The 17993-nt window shown below is 36.4% G+C and overlaps 4 protein-coding genes across 5 annotated transcripts; 3 read left to right on the forward strand and 1 right to left on the reverse strand.

The window, feature by feature from the left end:
* The first annotated feature begins 219 nt into the window (after positions 1 to 219).
* Positions 220 to 2623, forward strand: LOC116139094 (GDSL esterase/lipase At1g09390-like). Of its 2 annotated transcripts, none has more exons than XM_031424774.1 (5): positions 220 to 545; positions 1104 to 1196; positions 1355 to 1512; positions 1617 to 1890; positions 1986 to 2623. In XM_031424774.1, the coding sequence occupies exons 1-5, from the start codon at positions 284 to 286 to the stop codon at positions 2213 to 2215; spliced, it is 1017 nt and encodes a 338-aa protein (XP_031280634.1). In that variant the 5' UTR covers positions 220 to 283; the 3' UTR covers positions 2216 to 2623. The 2 variants fall into 2 exon arrangements, with proteins under 2 accessions (XP_031280634.1, XP_031280630.1); XM_031424770.1 differs by having other exon boundaries at positions 221 to 545; positions 1011 to 1196.
* A 33-nt stretch (positions 2624 to 2656) lies between these two features.
* On the forward strand, positions 2657 to 4294 carry LOC116139105 (GDSL esterase/lipase At3g62280). Its single transcript, XM_031424780.1, has 5 exons — positions 2657 to 2914; positions 3054 to 3239; positions 3331 to 3497; positions 3574 to 3844; positions 3943 to 4294. Exons 1-5 carry the CDS (start codon positions 2677 to 2679, stop codon positions 4173 to 4175), a joined length of 1095 nt encoding a protein of 364 aa, XP_031280640.1. The 5' UTR covers positions 2657 to 2676; the 3' UTR covers positions 4176 to 4294.
* Positions 4295 to 7298: 3004 nt separating this feature from the next.
* On the forward strand, positions 7299 to 11685 carry LOC116138892 (boron transporter 1-like). The gene is made up of 12 exons (XM_031424571.1): positions 7299 to 7954; positions 8108 to 8190; positions 8387 to 8579; positions 8708 to 8846; positions 8978 to 9143; positions 9255 to 9421; positions 9517 to 9690; positions 9797 to 9892; positions 10067 to 10204; positions 10348 to 10667; positions 10757 to 11024; positions 11153 to 11685. Exons 1-12 carry the CDS (start codon positions 7851 to 7853, stop codon positions 11432 to 11434), a joined length of 2130 nt encoding a protein of 709 aa, XP_031280431.1. The 5' UTR covers positions 7299 to 7850; the 3' UTR covers positions 11435 to 11685.
* Positions 11686 to 15128: 3443 nt separating this feature from the next.
* Positions 15129 to 15858, reverse strand: LOC116139200 (protein NIM1-INTERACTING 1). Its single transcript, XM_031424871.1, has one exon. The coding sequence runs from the start codon at positions 15667 to 15669 to the stop codon at positions 15322 to 15324; it is 348 nt and encodes a 115-aa protein (XP_031280731.1). The 5' UTR covers positions 15670 to 15858; the 3' UTR covers positions 15129 to 15321.
* Between the last annotated feature and the right edge of the window lie 2135 nt (positions 15859 to 17993).

Consider the following 17993-nt stretch of genomic DNA (forward strand, 5'->3'; position numbering starts at 1 on the left):
TTCATAGCCCGTAAATAGAAATCCACTTCCATCGCCTTCACATTTAACAAGCACAAGCACATGCATTTGAATATGTATGGCTTCCCTCGCCAGCTAATAAATCTGATAAAGACATCTAATTTCCCAGAAAATATTCGAAACTAAAACCCACTTATTTGCTTAGGAATAATTACGATTTACGATTACTTGTCATGTACGATTAATAAAGTTAAATTGCTCTTATTTGTTTCCATGACTATAAAAGAGCTTTCATGATTCTAATTATCTAAGAAACAGGACAAACATGGTTGTGAGGAAAAGAGATTTTCTTTTTTCTTCCCTGCGCAAACTTCTTGTGGTTCTCTGTCTGTTCATTTCTTTTCGTTCTTCTGTTCATTCTGAATGCATAAAAAAACCAGTGATCTTCGTCTTCGGGGACTCTAATTCTGACACCGGAGGTTACTCATTCGGACTGGGCTTCAATTTTGGACCTCCTCATGGACGTACATATTTCAATCAACCATCTGGCCGTTTATGTGATGGACGGTTGATCATTGATTTCCTTTGTAAGCTTAACATATATTGCCCTTTGTTTTGTATTTACTTTAATCATTTCATTTTAGCTTATACTTTATATTACCATAAATAAATCAAGTGATTCTATATTTCACTTCTGTGCTGAATCGGAACTTGTTACAGACTAGAGATATATTGAGATTGTGTGTACACGTACATGCATTGCATTGCATCCTTTCGTTGTGGCCGTAACAGTGTGAGTTATGTTGGACTTCTGGATATAATTTTACAATGGGCTATGCCTCGCTTCAGACCCATTTTTTATGGCCCAAAAGGGCAACAATTGAATCAAAAGTTTGATATAAGATCAACTAACTGAAATGGGTAAATCAGTTTGTTGATTGTACATATGAATTGTGATAGTGTCTTGATTTTATAAACTAAATATTTTAGTAGGCTTCTGTAAGTAGAGGGGACACATGAACAAAGGTTCTCACTGTTTGCTTTCTTGGCAGGTGAAAGTTTAAATACTAATTATTTGACCCCATATCTGGAATCTCTGGGGCCAAATTTTAGTAATGGAGTTAATTTTGCTATATGTGGTGCAGCAACTTTACCCAGATATACACCTCTCCAGCTAGGCGGTCAAATGCTTCAGTTTTCGAGGTTCCGTTCCCTCTCCCCTCAGCTTATATCGAAAGGTACATTATTGAAGGATTTTTGTTTTCAAAGCATATTTGAGAGTAATCTTATTATTGACTGATATCTGTAGTATATTCTACATTGAATTTCATCCCGGAAAACTTATTTACAATGTGATCTCAATTCACTTACATAATACATCTTAAATATGGTTCAGGTTACAAAAATATGGTAAGTGAGGAGGACTTCAAGAAAGCACTTTACATATTTGACATTGGACAGAATGATTTGGCTGGTGCATTCGGCTATCTCTCATACGAACAAGTCTTAGAGAAGATTCCATCTTTCATTGCCGAAATCAAATTTGCTATTTCGGTGAGGCTCTTCACTTACCACCCTGCTTTATTTGTTTCTGCTTGCAAAACATGAGAGCCAACTGACATTAGTTTTCCTTTGATTTCTCTTCATTTCAAATCTAGAGTATATACCAACAAGGTGGGAAGAATTTCTGGGTCCATAATACTGGACCACTGGGCTGCTTGCCACAAAAACTTGCTACAACTGCCAAAAAGGCTAGTGATCATTTAGACGAGTATGGATGCATTCAGTCCTTAAATAATGCTGCAAATGCATTTAATATACAATTGAGCGCCTTGTGTGAAAAACTCAGATCAGAGATGAAGAATGCAACCATTGTTTATGTTGATATATATGCTATTAAACTTGATCTGATAGCCAATTTTACCAAATATGGTATGAGACCCAATATTTCTGCTACATATTATGATGTTAATTAAACCCCAACATGTGATTATATATTTACATTGATTTGTGAGTTGGTTTAACAGGTTTTGAGAATCCTTTAATGGCCTGCTGTGGGTATGGTGGGATGCCGTACAACTACAATCCAAATATAAGTTGCAGCCAAACCGGTGCCAACGTATATAACCAAGGATCTCAATACGTAAGCTGGGATGGAGTTCATTACACAGAAGCAGCAAACTCAAATTTTGCCTCCAAAATACTATCTACCATTTACTCTACTCCTCAAATTAAGTTTGATTTCTTTTGTAATTAAGTTTACTTGATAAGCAAATATCTAGAAACACGTGATATATAATTAGTCTTTCCAATTTTCCTCTATATATTGGAAGATTCTTTTTGGTCTGTGGACTATATTAATTAAACTTGACCTCAAGTTACATGTATGCGGTCAATTTGATTTCATAATAGTAGTTGGCATGGAAAGTACAATTTGGAAAAAAAATGTCTCCCCATAGAGTTGCCTTGGACAAGTTTTGAGATTCATCTTAAAGATAATGAAAAAGAAGCCAGGCTTGACTTCTGAGTGGATTTAGATAAGCAGACAGAAAGTCATTGCCAGCAAATTTATGCAGTAATCTATTTAGGTCAAAATTATCTAAAGCTAAATTTACGGATGCAGATCTCAAGCAATCTTGAAATGGGAAGCCAGCACTGGTGTTGGTGCATATTACTATTTGAAGCAGTTTGGTTTAGTGACTACAGAAAGCAGAGAAAATGGAGGGCGGAAAATTTTCTCTATATTTGATATTTATGGCATGGACATTTGGTATGTCTACTATCTCAAAATCTAGCCAGGCTACGCCCATTCTCATTAATTTTGGGGACTCAAATTCTGACACAGGAGGAGTACTTGCTGGCACCGGACTTCCCATCGGCCTTCCTCATGGCATTACATTTTTTCAGAGAGGCACAGGCCGTTTAGGTGATAGGCGGCTTGTGATTGACTTTTTCTGTAAGTTTAAGAAGGTGTTGACTTTTTTATGAATATTATCCACATAATTGTCTTGCCAATTTGTTTACTTAGAGAAGAGACTAGTATTTTTACCCTCCTAGCAACTAACCGTATTGATATATTACGTATTATCTGTTAGGTGAGCACTTAAACTTAAGTTACTTGAGCCCATATTTGGACTCATTGGCTCCAAATTTCAGTGGTGGGGTAAACTTCGCAGTAAGTGGAGCGACCACTCTTCCACAATTTGTCCCGTTTGCACTAGATGTTCAAGTTCGCCAATTCATTCGCTTCAAAAAACGCTCACTTGAACTCCTTTCAATTGGTAACTCCTTTAATTTGGTCGGATGAACTTATACATATTATGGACTGATATCTTATCCGTATAAATCAATGTAAACTTTCACATAATGTAGGTGAATCAGGTAACTTCATCAATGAAGAGGGGTTCTGTAATGCACTTTACATGATTGACATTGGACAGAATGATCTCTTGATCGCCTTATATGCATCAAACTTAACCTATGGGCCAGTTGCTGACAAAATCCCTTCTTTTCTTGCTGAAATCAAGTTAGCTATCCAGGTGAGTCTATGTGGTATTCTTGATCTGTATGTAAATTTCCCCATGTACTGATTAAAACTTTTCTATTACTAAGCAGAACATATATTTAAATGGTGGCAGAAACTTTTGGATACACAACACTGGTCCATTGGGGTGTGCACCCAAAGAACTTGCATTACATCCGCATAATAACAGTGACCTTGATGGCATTGGATGCCTTGGCGTTCATAACCATGTTGCCAAAGCCTTTAATAAAGGACTACTTAATATCTGTAAAGAAATGAGATCAGTTCTTAAGGATGCCACTGTCTTCTATGTAGACATATACAAGATCAAGTACAACCTGTTTGCTAAGTACAAAAAATATGGTAAAGATCAGTACCAGAATTTTGATGAATTAGAAATTTTTCTTTTATGAGCTGAATCTGAAAACTTTATTGGTGGGTGCATTTTGAGTATTTTACAGGTTTTGAGAATCCATTTATGGCTTGTTGCGGATATGGCGGGCCTCCGAATAATTACAATGTAAAAGCAACGTGCGGCCAGCCTGGTTACAACATTTGCGGAAATGTATCGAGTTCCATTATTTGGGATGGAGTTCACTACACTGAAGCTTCCGATCGTATTGTTGCTTCGAGTATTTTATCTGGTCAATATTCTACGCCTCGAGTAAAGCTTGAGAATTTCTGGGAGACCTGATATTGAAGAGCAGCAATACAGGCTAGAAATATTGTGGTGAAAGAAAATATATTTATCAACCATTATATTCACTATATATATGAGAAGAAAGAATTTTATTATATGATGATCAGGTTCTTATGTATTCAGTTCTTGTGAAGTAGAGGTAAGAGACAACAACAAATTGAACTTCAAATACTAAAAATATATATTCATATATTTAGATGTACTCCATATTATTAGCCAAAACACTGGTAATCATAATCTCCCTTATGACTGCATGTTTATATTTCTTGAACCTTAAGTCTCTAATTATGATTAATATGACTTGTTGGAAGAAGAAATTAATTGATGTAGGTCCCCTTGAAAAATAAAAGAACGAACGTAAACAAAGGAGTGATCCATCTAAGACAAAACCCCACCACTTAGTCAATGGTGAGATTTATAAGAATGACACATCTACCGTTATTGACAGGCGCTTTTGTCTTCGCCTCACAACCCCTCAATAATGAGGATGAATAAATGAAGTCTTGTGCTGTGCGAGACAAAATCATTTGAATCCAACTTCAACAGTATCTTTAATACCAAAGCCAAATAAACATATACAATATGGAAAAGATAGATTCCTGTAGTTTTGGCGTGCATGTATGAACTTTCCCAAGTTCTCCTCATTTCATTATCTTTTTTTTCTGAATTTGCCTGAAAATGACCACTACCACCCAGCACAAAATAAAGCAAAAACTGGTGAAGAGTTGAATATTCCTTTTAGTTATTATTATTTGTAAAGGACAAACAGAGAATTATTTTATTGAAAAAGAAAAAGAAAGAAAATAGTTCATCGTGGAAGTCTCTTGTCAGTCACTAGCTAAGATGTGAATATATAAATTCCAAGCTAATAATTCAACCGACAAAAAAAGCATTGTCATTTACAATCAATTTGGTGTCGTTAGTCAGAAAAAGTTGAAAAAGAAAAACAACAACTATTCGGTATTTATCTCTTTGCATGCCTGTGACGTTCTTTATATAATTTAAGTAATGTTTGAGGGTAGAGCATCAGTTAAGAAAACCTTGTAAACTAGAAACCTAAACAGTCTGGATTTTGGAATTATTAACCTGTAACCCAACTTTATGTTCACACCGGTTAAGATCAAAGTCAGAAAGTCATATATAATATGATAGATTAATTCAAGGATGTCTAATTTCTTCAATACATGGATTAATATACGTATAAGTTTTGATGTGCAATGTTAATAACAACTATAATAAATTGAATTCCAGTATATATTATCTACCAAAAGTGAAAGCGTTGTGTAGATTAGATACCTTTGAATCCGAAAGTGCGCTTTTTGCTAATGGGATTCGTACCCTTTCTTTATAATTCTTTTTTCAGGATTTCATATTTATTTACTTATTATTCATCATTTGTAATTAACTTAAACCAATCAGCGATCTTATATCTAATATATTTGCATAATAAATTAAGCACGACGAATCATGACCTTAAATCGTGCCTCGTACCTGGCCTCTGAATGTGAACTTTTTTCTTTTCTTTTCTAATGGAATGGTGGGAAGAGTAATAATTAAAGTGTTGGAGTATATTTATTAAAACAAAAACTGTTATATTCTCTCAAGAAAATCAAATCCAAATGTCAATACATCACTTAGAATGATGGTAAGAAAGTGAAGCCATTCTCCAAATTGATTTAGATCCCGAAATATGATTATTCTTTTTCATTTCATCAAATGGCCCGCTCCACAGTATGTTCTAGTGCCACCCAGTAACTGCTTTTTGTCCATTTTCTTGTTCGGAAATTTCATTATTGAATAAAGCCGCGGCAACTGCTACAGAAGTCGTAGAACAACATTAATTAATCCCGTATATTTTTATGATCTTCTGAAGAAGCAAAAACCAATACGTAACTTCCTGGAAAGAGAGGTGTAGTGGTTAATACATCAATCTTTTCTCACTGGAGAAAAAAATATAAAAAGAAGCTGTTAATGAAACAATTTAAGAGTGAAAAGTGTTCTGATAACATTTTTTTAAATTATATAATAATTTAATAAATACTAAGTGGTATGAAAGAGTTTGGAAGATAGCCAAAAATGAGTTGTCCAATCACATGGACGACAATAAATAAAACAAAAAATAGGAAATTTTACAGCAAAATTAACCTAATTTTAGTTTTGAGTGGTTTCATATACTCTAACTGGAAGATTGAAAATAAGGTCAAATAGTTATTGTCATTGAAGCAAGGCCCACGTGAAACATTGAAGTTCAATATGGGTGGTTTCATATCTGCAAGCTCATTATTCCAGTTCTATAAAAATACTGGCAGGAGCAATGCCTATATCTTATATGGACGAATTGAAGCCTATTGGAGTCCCACATCGACTAGGCATGCTCAAACCTATTGGGTTATAAGAGGAGGTAATCCTCCCATTCAATAAGGCCTTATTGGGTGAGGAGTTAGGTCCATCTCAAATTCTAACATGGTATTAAAGCCCAAATTTAGTTGAGCTGAGCGCTTAACCAGCGGGTGAGGAGTTAAAGCCAGCAACTACCTCCAATAACAGGTATGACCCAATATATGGGTTTGACTGTGAGGGAGAGTGTTAGAGTCCCACGTCGACTATGCACGCTCAAACCTATTGGGTTATAAGAGAGAGTAATCCTCCCATTCAACAAGACCTTATTGGATGAGGAGTTAGACCCACCTCAAATTCTAACAAAACCCATCCCACTTTATAGTTTACAGTACCAGATAAAATTATGAGGGTTAATAACCGAAGTTAAGTGGCCCATGTGTGGTTAAAAATGACAAAATCACTTAATGGAAAGTCAACTCTATATTTCCTATAATATTATATGAATCTGTGCAAGTGCATGGAATATAGAGCTGTACTACTGACCATTGACCATCTGAAATTAAGCGACGGTCCTGATTCTATCTGAAATCAAAGTACAGTACTCATCATTTAGTAGGCCCAACTGCACCAATGAGCCATGACATGCACGGTTGATGGCATGGCCCCATAGAAATAAGAGTGAAAATAATACAAGGACTTAGAGGATCTGCGCTTCTCCACTGAGAGTGCAAGTTCACTTCTTTAATTCCATTTGCATCTTAATTCTGACCCACATAACGTTGCTTCCTGCACCACTACACGTCTCAGTGATTTAAGAAGCTTATATATTCCACTCCTTACTCCCATCCTTCCCTGCCTAAACTTACGTTCCACTAAAACCTTGGGGTGCTCTTCTTCTAGCAATTAGTGTTGACAACTCCGTACTATATTCATTCTCATTCTCTCTCTTTGAAACTTCCCAAGATATTCGACCATTATGTAGTTTGGTCTTTGCATTGAATCTTGAATTCATACGCACGTCAAGTTCACATCACATGTTCATTTAATTTATCCGGATCTCTACCGATATTCTTGTGATCCTTCTCTCTCTAGGTGAACATAAAATCCTTATATATCATAGGCGTGGTATTTTTATGAAGTTCTATGTAAACTTTCAGTAACCAAATTATGTAATTAGAAGGCTATTTTCTTTACCAGCTAGTGCTTTCAACGGCACTCTTATTCCTATCTGCAAAACCCCGACATTTTCCAGACGGTAATTAACCTTCTATAGAGTTGTCCAGTCCTTAGAAAGTGTAACTATTGAAATCTCACGTACTTTATAAAGCAATGGAAGAGACCTTTGTACCTTTTCGTGGGATCAAAAATGATCTTCGAGGAAGACTTAAGTGTTACAAGCAAGATTGGACTGGTGGCTTTAAAGCAGGCTTCAGGTAATACTTCACCCTTTTTTGTTGGTCAAACAAGTTGTTCTTGTTAGCTTGTGTATTCTGATCAACTGCGGAACTATAATGTTTTCACTTTTAAACTTTGTTTATTGATTAATCTTAATATGATCTTGGTGACACATACATATTGTTTTCCAGGATTCTGGCTCCTACCACATATATATTCTTTGCTTCTGCGATTCCTGTCATTTCATTTGGTGAACAACTGGAGAGAGATACTGGTATGGACATGGACAGAAATTGTAAAAAAACTTATTTTAATTATTCTAGAGATTTTCCTTTCTCTATTTTTCTATTTTCGCTTTTTTGTGGTCATTGTCAGCCTCTTCAATCTTAGCAATTAAACAAGAAATTAAGAGAAAAAAGGTTGTATCAAATTTTATTACTGTACGCGTAATCTCCACTTTGTACACGCAGAGGGATTGCTCACAGCGGTTCAAACTTTAGCCTCTACAGCACTTTGTGGGATTATACACTCCATCATTGGCGGTCAACCTTTGCTGATACTTGGAGTGGCAGAGCCGACGGTCATCATGTACACATTTATGTTCAACTTTGCGAAAGAGAGAGCAGATTTGGGTCGAGATTTGTTTCTAGCGTGGACCGGATGGTCAGCTACTTCCTCAAATTTCCTTTAGATATATAATCCTGTTATATTTTTGCCTCCGTCTTCTTCATCAGTGGTTCAAATTCTCCTTCAGGACTTGACAGAACTTGTTTGATCATTTAATTTGTTAGGGTATGTGTTTGGACCACATTGCTGCTGTTCTTACTGGCTATCTTAGGAGCTTGCTCCATCATCAATAGATTCACCCGTATAGCGGGAGAATTGTTTGGTCTGCTTATTGCAATGCTCTTCATGCAGCAAGCTGTTAAAGTAAGTTCTTATATCATTCTTTTTTCTTGCCATGTTTAGTATTGATCATTTTTACATTATTATATTGTTTTAGAGATTACCTTTGTCATGCTTCCTACAAGATACTAACATGTTTTAATCCAATTATTTAGGGTCTTGTGGAAGAATTTCGAATTCCAAAACGAGAGAATCCAAAATTAATAGAGTTTATACCTTCTTGGAGGTTCGCAAATGGGATGTTTGCTTTGGTTCTGTCATTTGGCCTTTTGCACACTGCATTAAGAAGCAGAAAAGCAAGGTCATGGCGCTATGGATCTGGCAAGTATTCTTGGTTGAAAAGGCGTTCTCTATGTACTTTATAATTTATGGGGATCTTAGTCAATAGTTAATCTTCCTTCTGATAAGAGGTACGTACTTTTGTTTTCACAGGTTGGATTAGAAGCTTGATAGCAGACTATGGTGTGCCACTTATGGTTCTGGTGTGGACAGCTGTTTCCTATATACCATCTGAAAGTGTTCCAAAAGGAATCCCCCGACGTCTCTATAGCCCAAATCCATGGTCCCCTGGTGCATATGCAAATTGGACTGTCATTAAGGCATGTTTCATCCATCTCTACTCTACCTATAAATTTAATTTGTTTTCACAAAATTAGGATTAAACTGATGGCTTGAAAATTATTCAAAATGACAGGACATGGTAAACGTTCCCATTTTCTACATAATTGGAGCTTTCATTCCAGCAACCATGATTGCTGTGCTCTATTACTTTGACCACAGTGTAGCATCCCAGCTTGCTCAGCAGAAAGAATTCAATTTGAGAAAGCCATCATCTTACCATTATGACTTACTGCTTTTGGGGCTTTTGGTATGCAACTTCCTATTTTGCTCTTTCTCTCTCTACATGCAATTTTCCTCTCAATAGATTTTTCTTTTACACTCCCTATGCTAAATTGAATTTTCTTTTATTGCAGACCTTAATCTGTGGACTTATCGGAATCCCTCCATCTAATGGAGTCATCCCACAATCTCCCATGCACACAAAGAGTCTGGCGACTCTTAAACATCAGGTATTCTTTCCTGAATTCCCCAAGTGAAACCCCGTACATACGCAATTCTTTAATGATTATTTCAGAATCTTTAACCAACTAGCAGAGATACAGTTTCTTTGTTCCGGAAACTTCCTATGGTTAATTGTGCAATTAAGTTTACTCAAGATCATTTATGCTCATTAACGTGTGCAGTTGCTACGTAACCGGCTTGTTTCAACAGCACGCAAAAGTATTAGAAAAAATGCCAGCCTGGGACAGTTGTATGGGACTATGCAAGAAGCCTATCAACATATGCAAACCCCTTTAATCTACCAGCAGCCTGCAGCTCAAGTATGATTGCTACTTGCATGTGTTGGATTTGACTCTCGTGATACTTAATTTTCCTGCTTCACTTTCGTGTAAAATTGGAAAATCTTTTAGAAGGCGAGTGTCTTGGCTTTGATGACTCAAAAAACTTGGAAATTTTTCTACAGGGACTTAAGGAATTTAAAGAGTCAACCATTCAAGCAGCATCATGTATGGGAAATATTGATGCCCCAGTTGACGAGACTGTATTCGATATTGAAAAGGAGATTGATGATCTTTTGCCTGTTGAGGTGAAAGAACAGCGTCTAAGTAACTTGCTTCAAGCCATATTAGTGGGAGCATGTGTTGCAGCAATGCCTGTCCTCAAAATGATACCAACTGCAGTCCTTTGGGGCTACTTCGCCTTCATGGCCATTGAAAGTTTACCAGGTAACCAATTCTGGGAAAGGATCTTATTGCTCTTCACTGCACCAAGCCGAAGATACAAGTAAACATTTTCAAACCCTTGCCTTTCAATTATTTCATTTAACTTCCTTCTTTCTCTTTAACGTCTAAGACACCTATTTTATCTTGCAGAGTCCTTGAGGAGTACCATGCTACATTTGTGGAAACCGTGCCTTTCAAGACAATTGCAGTATTTACCATCTTTCAAACCATTTATTTGCTTACATGTTTTGGGCTTACGTGGATTCCAATTGCTGGGCTCATGTTCCCTGTGATGATCATGCTGTTGGTTCCCGTAAGACAATATATACTGCCCAAGTTTTTTAAAGGGGCGCACCTTCAAGACTTAGATGCAGCAGAGTATGAAGAGGCGCCAGCTCTACCATTCAATCTCGTAACAGTATGATTTCTTGTCCATTGCAATTAAAATTCATTCAACTTTGTAACTTGATGACAAAATTTTGAATTATCATACTATAGTCTTATTATATTGGTTTGACTGTTTGATGGATGGTCTCCGCTGTGCAGGAGAGAGAGCTGGGAGCAGGCGCTGCTTCTGTTGGGGATGGAGAGATTTTAGATGAAGTTATCACTAGAAGCCGTGGTGAATTTAGGCACACAAGCAGTCCTAAAATTACAAGTTCCTCTACAACACCGGCACATGACCTTCAAAGCCCGCGTGTTTCATGCAGTCCTCGGGTGAGTGAACTAAGAGGAGAAAGAAGTCCTCGCATCACTGGAAGAGGACTTCAGAGTCCAAGGACTGGAGAACCGAAATTGTCCACACTAGGAAAGAGTCCTCAAAATTAAGCATCGAATTAGTTGGGAATTTTAACTAATTTGATCTATCTTGAGGTGGTTTGTTGTATCCTTATTTTCATTGCTGCCTGTTGCGTGCTTTTCATTATTGTAAAATCTCACTTCTGCTCAGCAGATATGTAACAATAATAGAATTTTGTGACTTTTCTTGTACCAATATATGGTGTATACTGTAAACTCTTCGTTGCCTTAATTTGTAAAGAAGACTAGATATCAAAGGTTAGTCCACGATCTACCTCTCTTATGTCTGCCCTTCTTCTCTTACACACAAACTCCCTTGTCTTGAACAATTAATAAATATTAAAATTTGTATGGCAAAAATCCTCTTGAATTACATGAAACGAATTAATGAGTTCATTGGATTGTCTTTAATGGGAGTTTCCTATACCAACCCAATGCTTCACAATAACTTTAGCTCAGCATGCATCCTGGCAAACTCCGGTTCGGTAACCCGAACTTCCATTTTCAAATATTAATATAATATGGCTGCTGTTGACGGTGTATATACACACACGTGGATGTATTGAATACGAACAAATTACAGTTGAAGTTGGTAATGCCCTAAGATTTTGTATTCAAGTTGTCTAGTAGACTGTATATTAATAGCGTCTTTGTCATTGATTGAGTTCATAAGAATCTAAGACACAAAGAAAATGTCGGCCATTAATTCAAGAAATCAATCATGACAAACAAAAGGGCTGCAATATGAAAAACAAGTTTTGGAGATGAAAATAGGAAAAAAAAGCAGAGGCCAGAAATCATCTGGCCAGACATTGATTGAACTGGAGAAAGTGGGTAGGATTGGAGGTGGGAATTGAAGGGTGAAGGAAAGTGATGCCATATTCATAGCATTGTCTATGGGATAATGTCTAGTACTATTATGAGCTCAACCGGTCTCTGTCTGATGATTTCAAGATCTTTGTCTTCTTCGTGTGAAAATTGAATCAACTATATACTCCAAAAATGTTAGCCTAACCAAATCCAAAAAGAAAGCAACTTCGCATGCATCAATATCATTATTCATTAACCTGAATTTCATGGTTGAAGATTGGACGTGTAAGTTGACCATAGTAGATTATAAAACATGTGGTGAAGTAGGATTGGATATGCATGAGTTGCTTTAACTGAGATCAGTCTTGTCATGAAAAAAAGGTATCTGAGATTAATACAATTAATTTGTCTAGTCAAGTGTAAACTGATTTATGGCTCAGAAATACTATCATGCAACTACCTACTTCTTCGCAACATGTATATAATTGAAAGTATGGATGATTAACCCACTTCTTCTCATATTGAATCAAACATAAATGATGAAAATGAAAGGTGTTTTGATAACCTAATTCTTCATATCTTCGGAAGCTCTACAAATTTAAGTTCTTTAATGCGAAATCCTCGGACATTCCCAAGTTGATTTCCTTTGCAACAAAATCACGTTTACGTGGGAGAATCTGCATTAATTATTAGTGGAGTGGGCATCAACAAATATTTATAATCTTCTACTTGTATTCATGGTACAAGTTAATTGGATAAAAGTGAAAAGGCTGAAATGACTTTACCATTGTCGCTATACAACTCCAATGTAACATTTGGTTTAAAGGAAGGAGGACCAGAATTGAGTTGACGTCAGATCGGATGCAATGTAGTTGGTGGAATTGGAGGATAATATTAATACACTCAAATCTTATTTAAAATTACACCGTACAATTAAATATTCCACATTGCTTTTCATAATAAAGCAAAAGCTATCTCTTTTATTCGTCAAAAGTTGTAAACTTTATTTTGTAATCAAGCTACACTAACATCTTTCACTATAACACCTTTCACCATTACACCTTTTAATACAATATTAAATATATGTAAAACTGTCTTACGTTTTCATTTTATTATTATTTAATCTATACTTGGGCCAAACAACATTATCTCCACCCCAGATGGGCTTAATCAGTTAGACTGGGTATCACAGCATTCTCCATGGCCCAAAATATTTATTATTTCTGACTCTTTTTATTAAGAAGAAAGAATTTGACAATCCTGTAAAATTGATTATATTTACACTTTCATAGTTTTAAAAAGAAAATTATTACTGGCCCTTTTGTTTGAAGAAAAATACAAAGTCTTAGGTTTTTGGCATGAAAAAAAAAAAAAGCTCTTCTGTTGATTTGTTTAATGTATGAGACTCTCAACAGATAACAGTGTTTTGAATGAAAACTGAGGAGTGAAGCGAAGAAGGCTCTCGTTATGGAGGAGAAATACACTGTACGTGAGGTTGTACTACTATAGATGGATATTTATTTACTTCTCTTAAATTGGAAGTGGTCACGCTTTTTCATATAGTCGTTTTCTATGATGTTTGATCTAGAAGCCTCTTTAAATTCTCACCCACAAAGAAAGGGGGTATACCATATATAATAAGGTCCACAACCGTTGTATTATTAAATATTACAAGGTCCATTGCGGTTGGTGTGGTGGTTGGTTATGTGTTTTAACCAACAGTTGTGGACATCATGGTGTCCTCAAATAATGGTACCGTAAATCAGCAAATTTTTGGCCTCTTATCAGTGCCAATAAATCCGTGGTCAGGCGTGCACTGCACAATGCAGATTATGTAGTGATGTTTTCAGGCCAACCACAGCATCTGGGTCTTCCCACTCATATCAATTTCCCAAACTCCTTTCCAAGTCAATCTGATATAGCTTCACCTTCACGCATAATTCGTGGTTTCAGTCAATGGAAAAAAGCTGTTTTCCAGGGCCTCCACGTCAGACTGAAGATGTAATTATGACAGAACAATTTTCAAACTGGAAACACTTTAAACAAATCTAAATACTGGGTCCTCTATGCACTGTGGCAACAAACATCAGTTTTGCTGCCGGCTCAAGCATCTGCTCACGCTTCCCCCAACTACTTCACTCACATTTTTTTTTTTTTTTTTTTATTAAAAGGGCATTTTACACCATCAATTTTCAAAAAACTCTCCCCAATTTAACTTAATATCTCAATATATAATATTTTTATAAAATAACAAAAATACTCTTACTACACATAATTACTAGATTCTAGTCACCATCACCGAAATTTAGCCATCACCGAAATTTGATCAAAATCTAGCGTTACGATGCACGACCAATTGGATCGACCAATCATACTCCAAGATGGCTTCTTATAACTAGATTCATCATAGATCTGACTAAAAAATATCAGATCTGATCGTGTTTGATAGTTATTAAAGACCAATTACGATCAAAAATCTGATTATCAACGACCAAATCTTTGACCGTAGATCTGATTATCAATGGTCAGATCTTTGATCGTAGATCCGATCTAGTTAGTAAATGATAAATTGACACACTATCGATTAGATCCAGTTAATAGTACGTTATTATACAAAATTTTAACAACCTTCCAACAGTGATTATTGGAATCCGACAAATATAGGTAAATAAAGATGTCTTTATTAATTTTTTGATTTTTTTTAATTATTTAGTTTAATTAACAAATTTAAAGTATTTCAAAATAATATAATATAATATAATAATATTTTCATAATAGAAAATCAGACGTACCATGGTGATTCGTTCAAGATTTCTCAAACAGGTATTAATGCCCTTAATGAAGCGCAAACCAATGTTGAAATTCAGCAACTGATACACAAGAAACGTCAATAATTTGTCCACCTATCTCAAAATTACAGATGAAAATCAAAGTTCACTTTCATACGCATTCGTTTTACTTCTGTATTTTCAAAACCTCTCAATCAATCAGCCACAGATAAACAAATAACTTTCGTGAAATCATCAAAACATCAGAAGCAAACAAAAAAAAAGAACAAAATCTTCTGATTCACTAATATTTCATAAATATCAAGAACAGGCAATACATTAAAGGGTGAGATTAAGGTCTAAACCGTCATCGTCAACTCGTTTCTTTTCTTCTTTCTTGTTACAAGGGCTGGGAAAAATTATAGGTGGCCTTCTAAATTCGATCTCTTCAGTGAAATCCTGCCATTCAAATGACGGAACCCAACTTGATTGTTCTTCATGCCCATTATCAATCCTCCTAATCTTATCCTTCTTTCTTGTTTCTTCCAACTCATTCAACTCTTCTCTTCTACGATTACGCGCTTCGTGAAATTTTCTAATCAGCGAAAAAAACTTCTCGATCTTCTCCTCTTCTTGGAGCTCATCTTCAACATTACAAACACGCAATTCCGCCTTCTCATTCTCCATATCTGTAACAGCACTCCAGCCTAAAGTTGTTTGTTTGTCAAAGAAAATGAGATACACAGAACCGAACAAACGGAAGGAACGTGTGCGAGGCTTCTCCAAAATTGTTCAATCTTGGCACTTATAGGGGTAATGGTCATGGAATTGTAGCCATGAAAAGATAAAAATACCCTCGCAGACTCTTGACTAACAGCCACGTAGAAGTTATAGAACCCATAATGGACGGGTTTATATGTAAATATATGATTATAACAAAGTAGGTACGCGTCATCATGAGGACGTTAGCAAGAATGTTATTTACAACGTAAGCATAATTGATTCTACAACATAGATGACGTATACGTGATGACGTATATGATGCTTAACACCACATCATTTGACATGATTTTGACAACACCAGCATCCTTTAGGTAAAAGCCTAGAAGAAAGTCCGAACAACATGTTCCCACCCGAAGTTTTACCTAATCACAATTTACTCCTGAAAAGTTTGAAAATAACAATTTACCCACTAACCATTAATTTTGTCAGTTAATTTGAACTCAAGAAGGATTACTCCCATCTTCATCTCCCCATCCGGCCAAATCACACCCGGTCGGTGTGCACCCCCAATATCAATCACAAAACCCCCCTTTTTCTCCACAAATCGTTGGCCATTGTTGACTTTTTTTGCTCGTTGCATGACTGTTTTAAGTCAGATTCTAGCTGATTTTGGTGACGAAAAACCCACCTGTCACCATCCCTTCACTCAAACCCCCAACATCCCCGATCACGGTAGCCCACTTTTCGCCGCAGCCACTCATTTTATGGTTTCACGAAACAGGTGAAATTGGGTTTGATTAAAGGCTATTTTTTGAATTGGGGATTGATTGTGCCGTGGAATTGAATTGGTTGTTGATTGATTCAGTTTTTTTCTGGCTATTTTCCTTGCTGCCCATAAAATAATTAAGATTGAAGAGAGATTCTTTATAAAATTAATATTAAAAAGAGAGAATCAAAATGTGGCCCGAGACAAGAATTTTAAAATGTTAGATTTTTCCACTGCATGAAAAATTACCATCTTATCTTTCTTTAAACAGATTTTACTACCAGATTTTAATAATGGGTAGGAAATTGTCAAATAGATCTTGACAGTTGGTGGGCAATTATAATTTTCAAGCTTTTTGGGTAATAAATTTCATTAGGTGGGTAATATTATACCTCAAAAGTCACGCTTATGTCAACTCATTTAATGTATTTCTGTACCAGCTGCTTAGCTCATATCTCTTCAAAGATATTCTTACCAACCCTATCTCCTTCCAAGAAATGACTGGATGAGAGATTTCCATGTGTTAAGGCAACTTGCAAAACACTCATTACATTGAGTACAAAGGTGTATAAATGGGCACTCCTCTTCCCGAAGAAAGAGGCTGCGCTGAGATTTGAGCTTCATTTCATTCTCTCTCTTAAACACTGTATTTCTTTATCTTTGCATGGCTTCTGCCTTCTGGGCAATATCATAAAAATAGTCAAAGATCAATAAAATAACAGTGGATGTAGGAATCGCTTGTTGAGCATCCGAACCACTATAAAAACCTCTTTTGCCAATCTTTTATTTATGTTTTCTGCAACATATATAATCTCAGCTCCATATTCAATTCTCATGGATCCATCACGTTTGATTCCTAAGTCTGCTCAGCGCATTTCACATGCGAGTCATTGGTGTCCAAAATAGCGTCAACAGGTTGGTGGCCCATGCAGGTCCGATTCTTAAGCCTACGTCCAAGTTCCCTGATGGCGTGCTCAGATCTCAAACCTGGTTCAGAATTCTCTAATCGCGTGGCCAGATCGTAGATCGCACCCGTCAGAATTCTCCAATCGCGTGGCCAAATCGCAGATCGCACATGTTAGAATTCGTCAATCGTGTGGCCAGATCGCAGATCACATGCGTTAGAGTTCTCCGATCACGTGGCCAGATCGCAGATCGCACGTCCAGGTCGTCCTGATCCTCGGCTTCAGATCGCTGATCTTTAGCTTGAAATCGCGTGTTCAGATCGTTGATCACACGCTGAGATCGCTAATCTCTTGTGCTCTTAGGTAGAGCTCGTTATGATCTCTCAAGTCGAGGTCGTTTTGACCTCTTAGATTGAGGTTGTTTTGCTCATTGAGGTCGTTTTGACCTCTCAGGTCGAGATCGTTTTGACTTCTCAGGTCGATGTCGTTTTGACCTCAAGTTGAGCTCGTTTTACTCAGATTGAGTTCGTTATGATCTCAGATTGAGTTTGTTTTGCTCAAATTGAGCTCGTTTTGCTCTCAAGTTGAACTCATTTTACTTAGATTGAGTTCGTTAT

The sequence above is a fragment of the Pistacia vera genome, unplaced genomic scaffold (genome assembly GCF_008641045.1).
Source record: "Pistacia vera cultivar Batoury unplaced genomic scaffold, PisVer_v2 Contig11, whole genome shotgun sequence".
Classification (NCBI taxonomy): domain Eukaryota; kingdom Viridiplantae; phylum Streptophyta; class Magnoliopsida; order Sapindales; family Anacardiaceae; genus Pistacia; species Pistacia vera.

Bases quoted from the DNA above. Each gene is read 5' to 3' on its own strand.
- LOC116139094 (XM_031424770.1), top strand. From the start codon at position 284: ATGGTTGTGAGGAAAAGAGATTTTCTTTTTTCTTCCCTGCGCAAACTT. The intron at 546-1,010 runs GTAAGCTTAACA...CTTTCTTGGCAG, and splicing joins GTTGATCATTGATTTCCTTT to GTGAAAGTTTAAATACTAAT. The intron at 1,513-1,616 runs GTGAGGCTCTTC...TTTCAAATCTAG, and splicing joins AAATCAAATTTGCTATTTCG to AGTATATACCAACAAGGTGG.
- LOC116139105 (XM_031424780.1), top strand. From the start codon at position 2,677: ATGGAGGGCGGAAAATTTTCTCTATATTTGATATTTATGGCATGGACA. The intron at 3,240-3,330 runs GTAACTCCTTTA...CACATAATGTAG, and splicing joins ACTTGAACTCCTTTCAATTG to GTGAATCAGGTAACTTCATC. The intron at 3,498-3,573 runs GTGAGTCTATGT...ATTACTAAGCAG, and splicing joins AAATCAAGTTAGCTATCCAG to AACATATATTTAAATGGTGG.
- LOC116138892 (XM_031424571.1), top strand. From the start codon at position 7,851: ATGGAAGAGACCTTTGTACCTTTTCGTGGGATCAAAAATGATCTTCGA. The intron at 8,191-8,386 runs GTATGGACATGG...TTGTACACGCAG, and splicing joins ACAACTGGAGAGAGATACTG to AGGGATTGCTCACAGCGGTT. The intron at 11,025-11,152 runs GTATGATTTCTT...TCCGCTGTGCAG, and splicing joins TACCATTCAATCTCGTAACA to GAGAGAGAGCTGGGAGCAGG.
- LOC116139200 (XM_031424871.1), bottom strand. From the start codon at position 15,669: ATGGAGAATGAGAAGGCGGAATTGCGTGTTTGTAATGTTGAAGATGAG.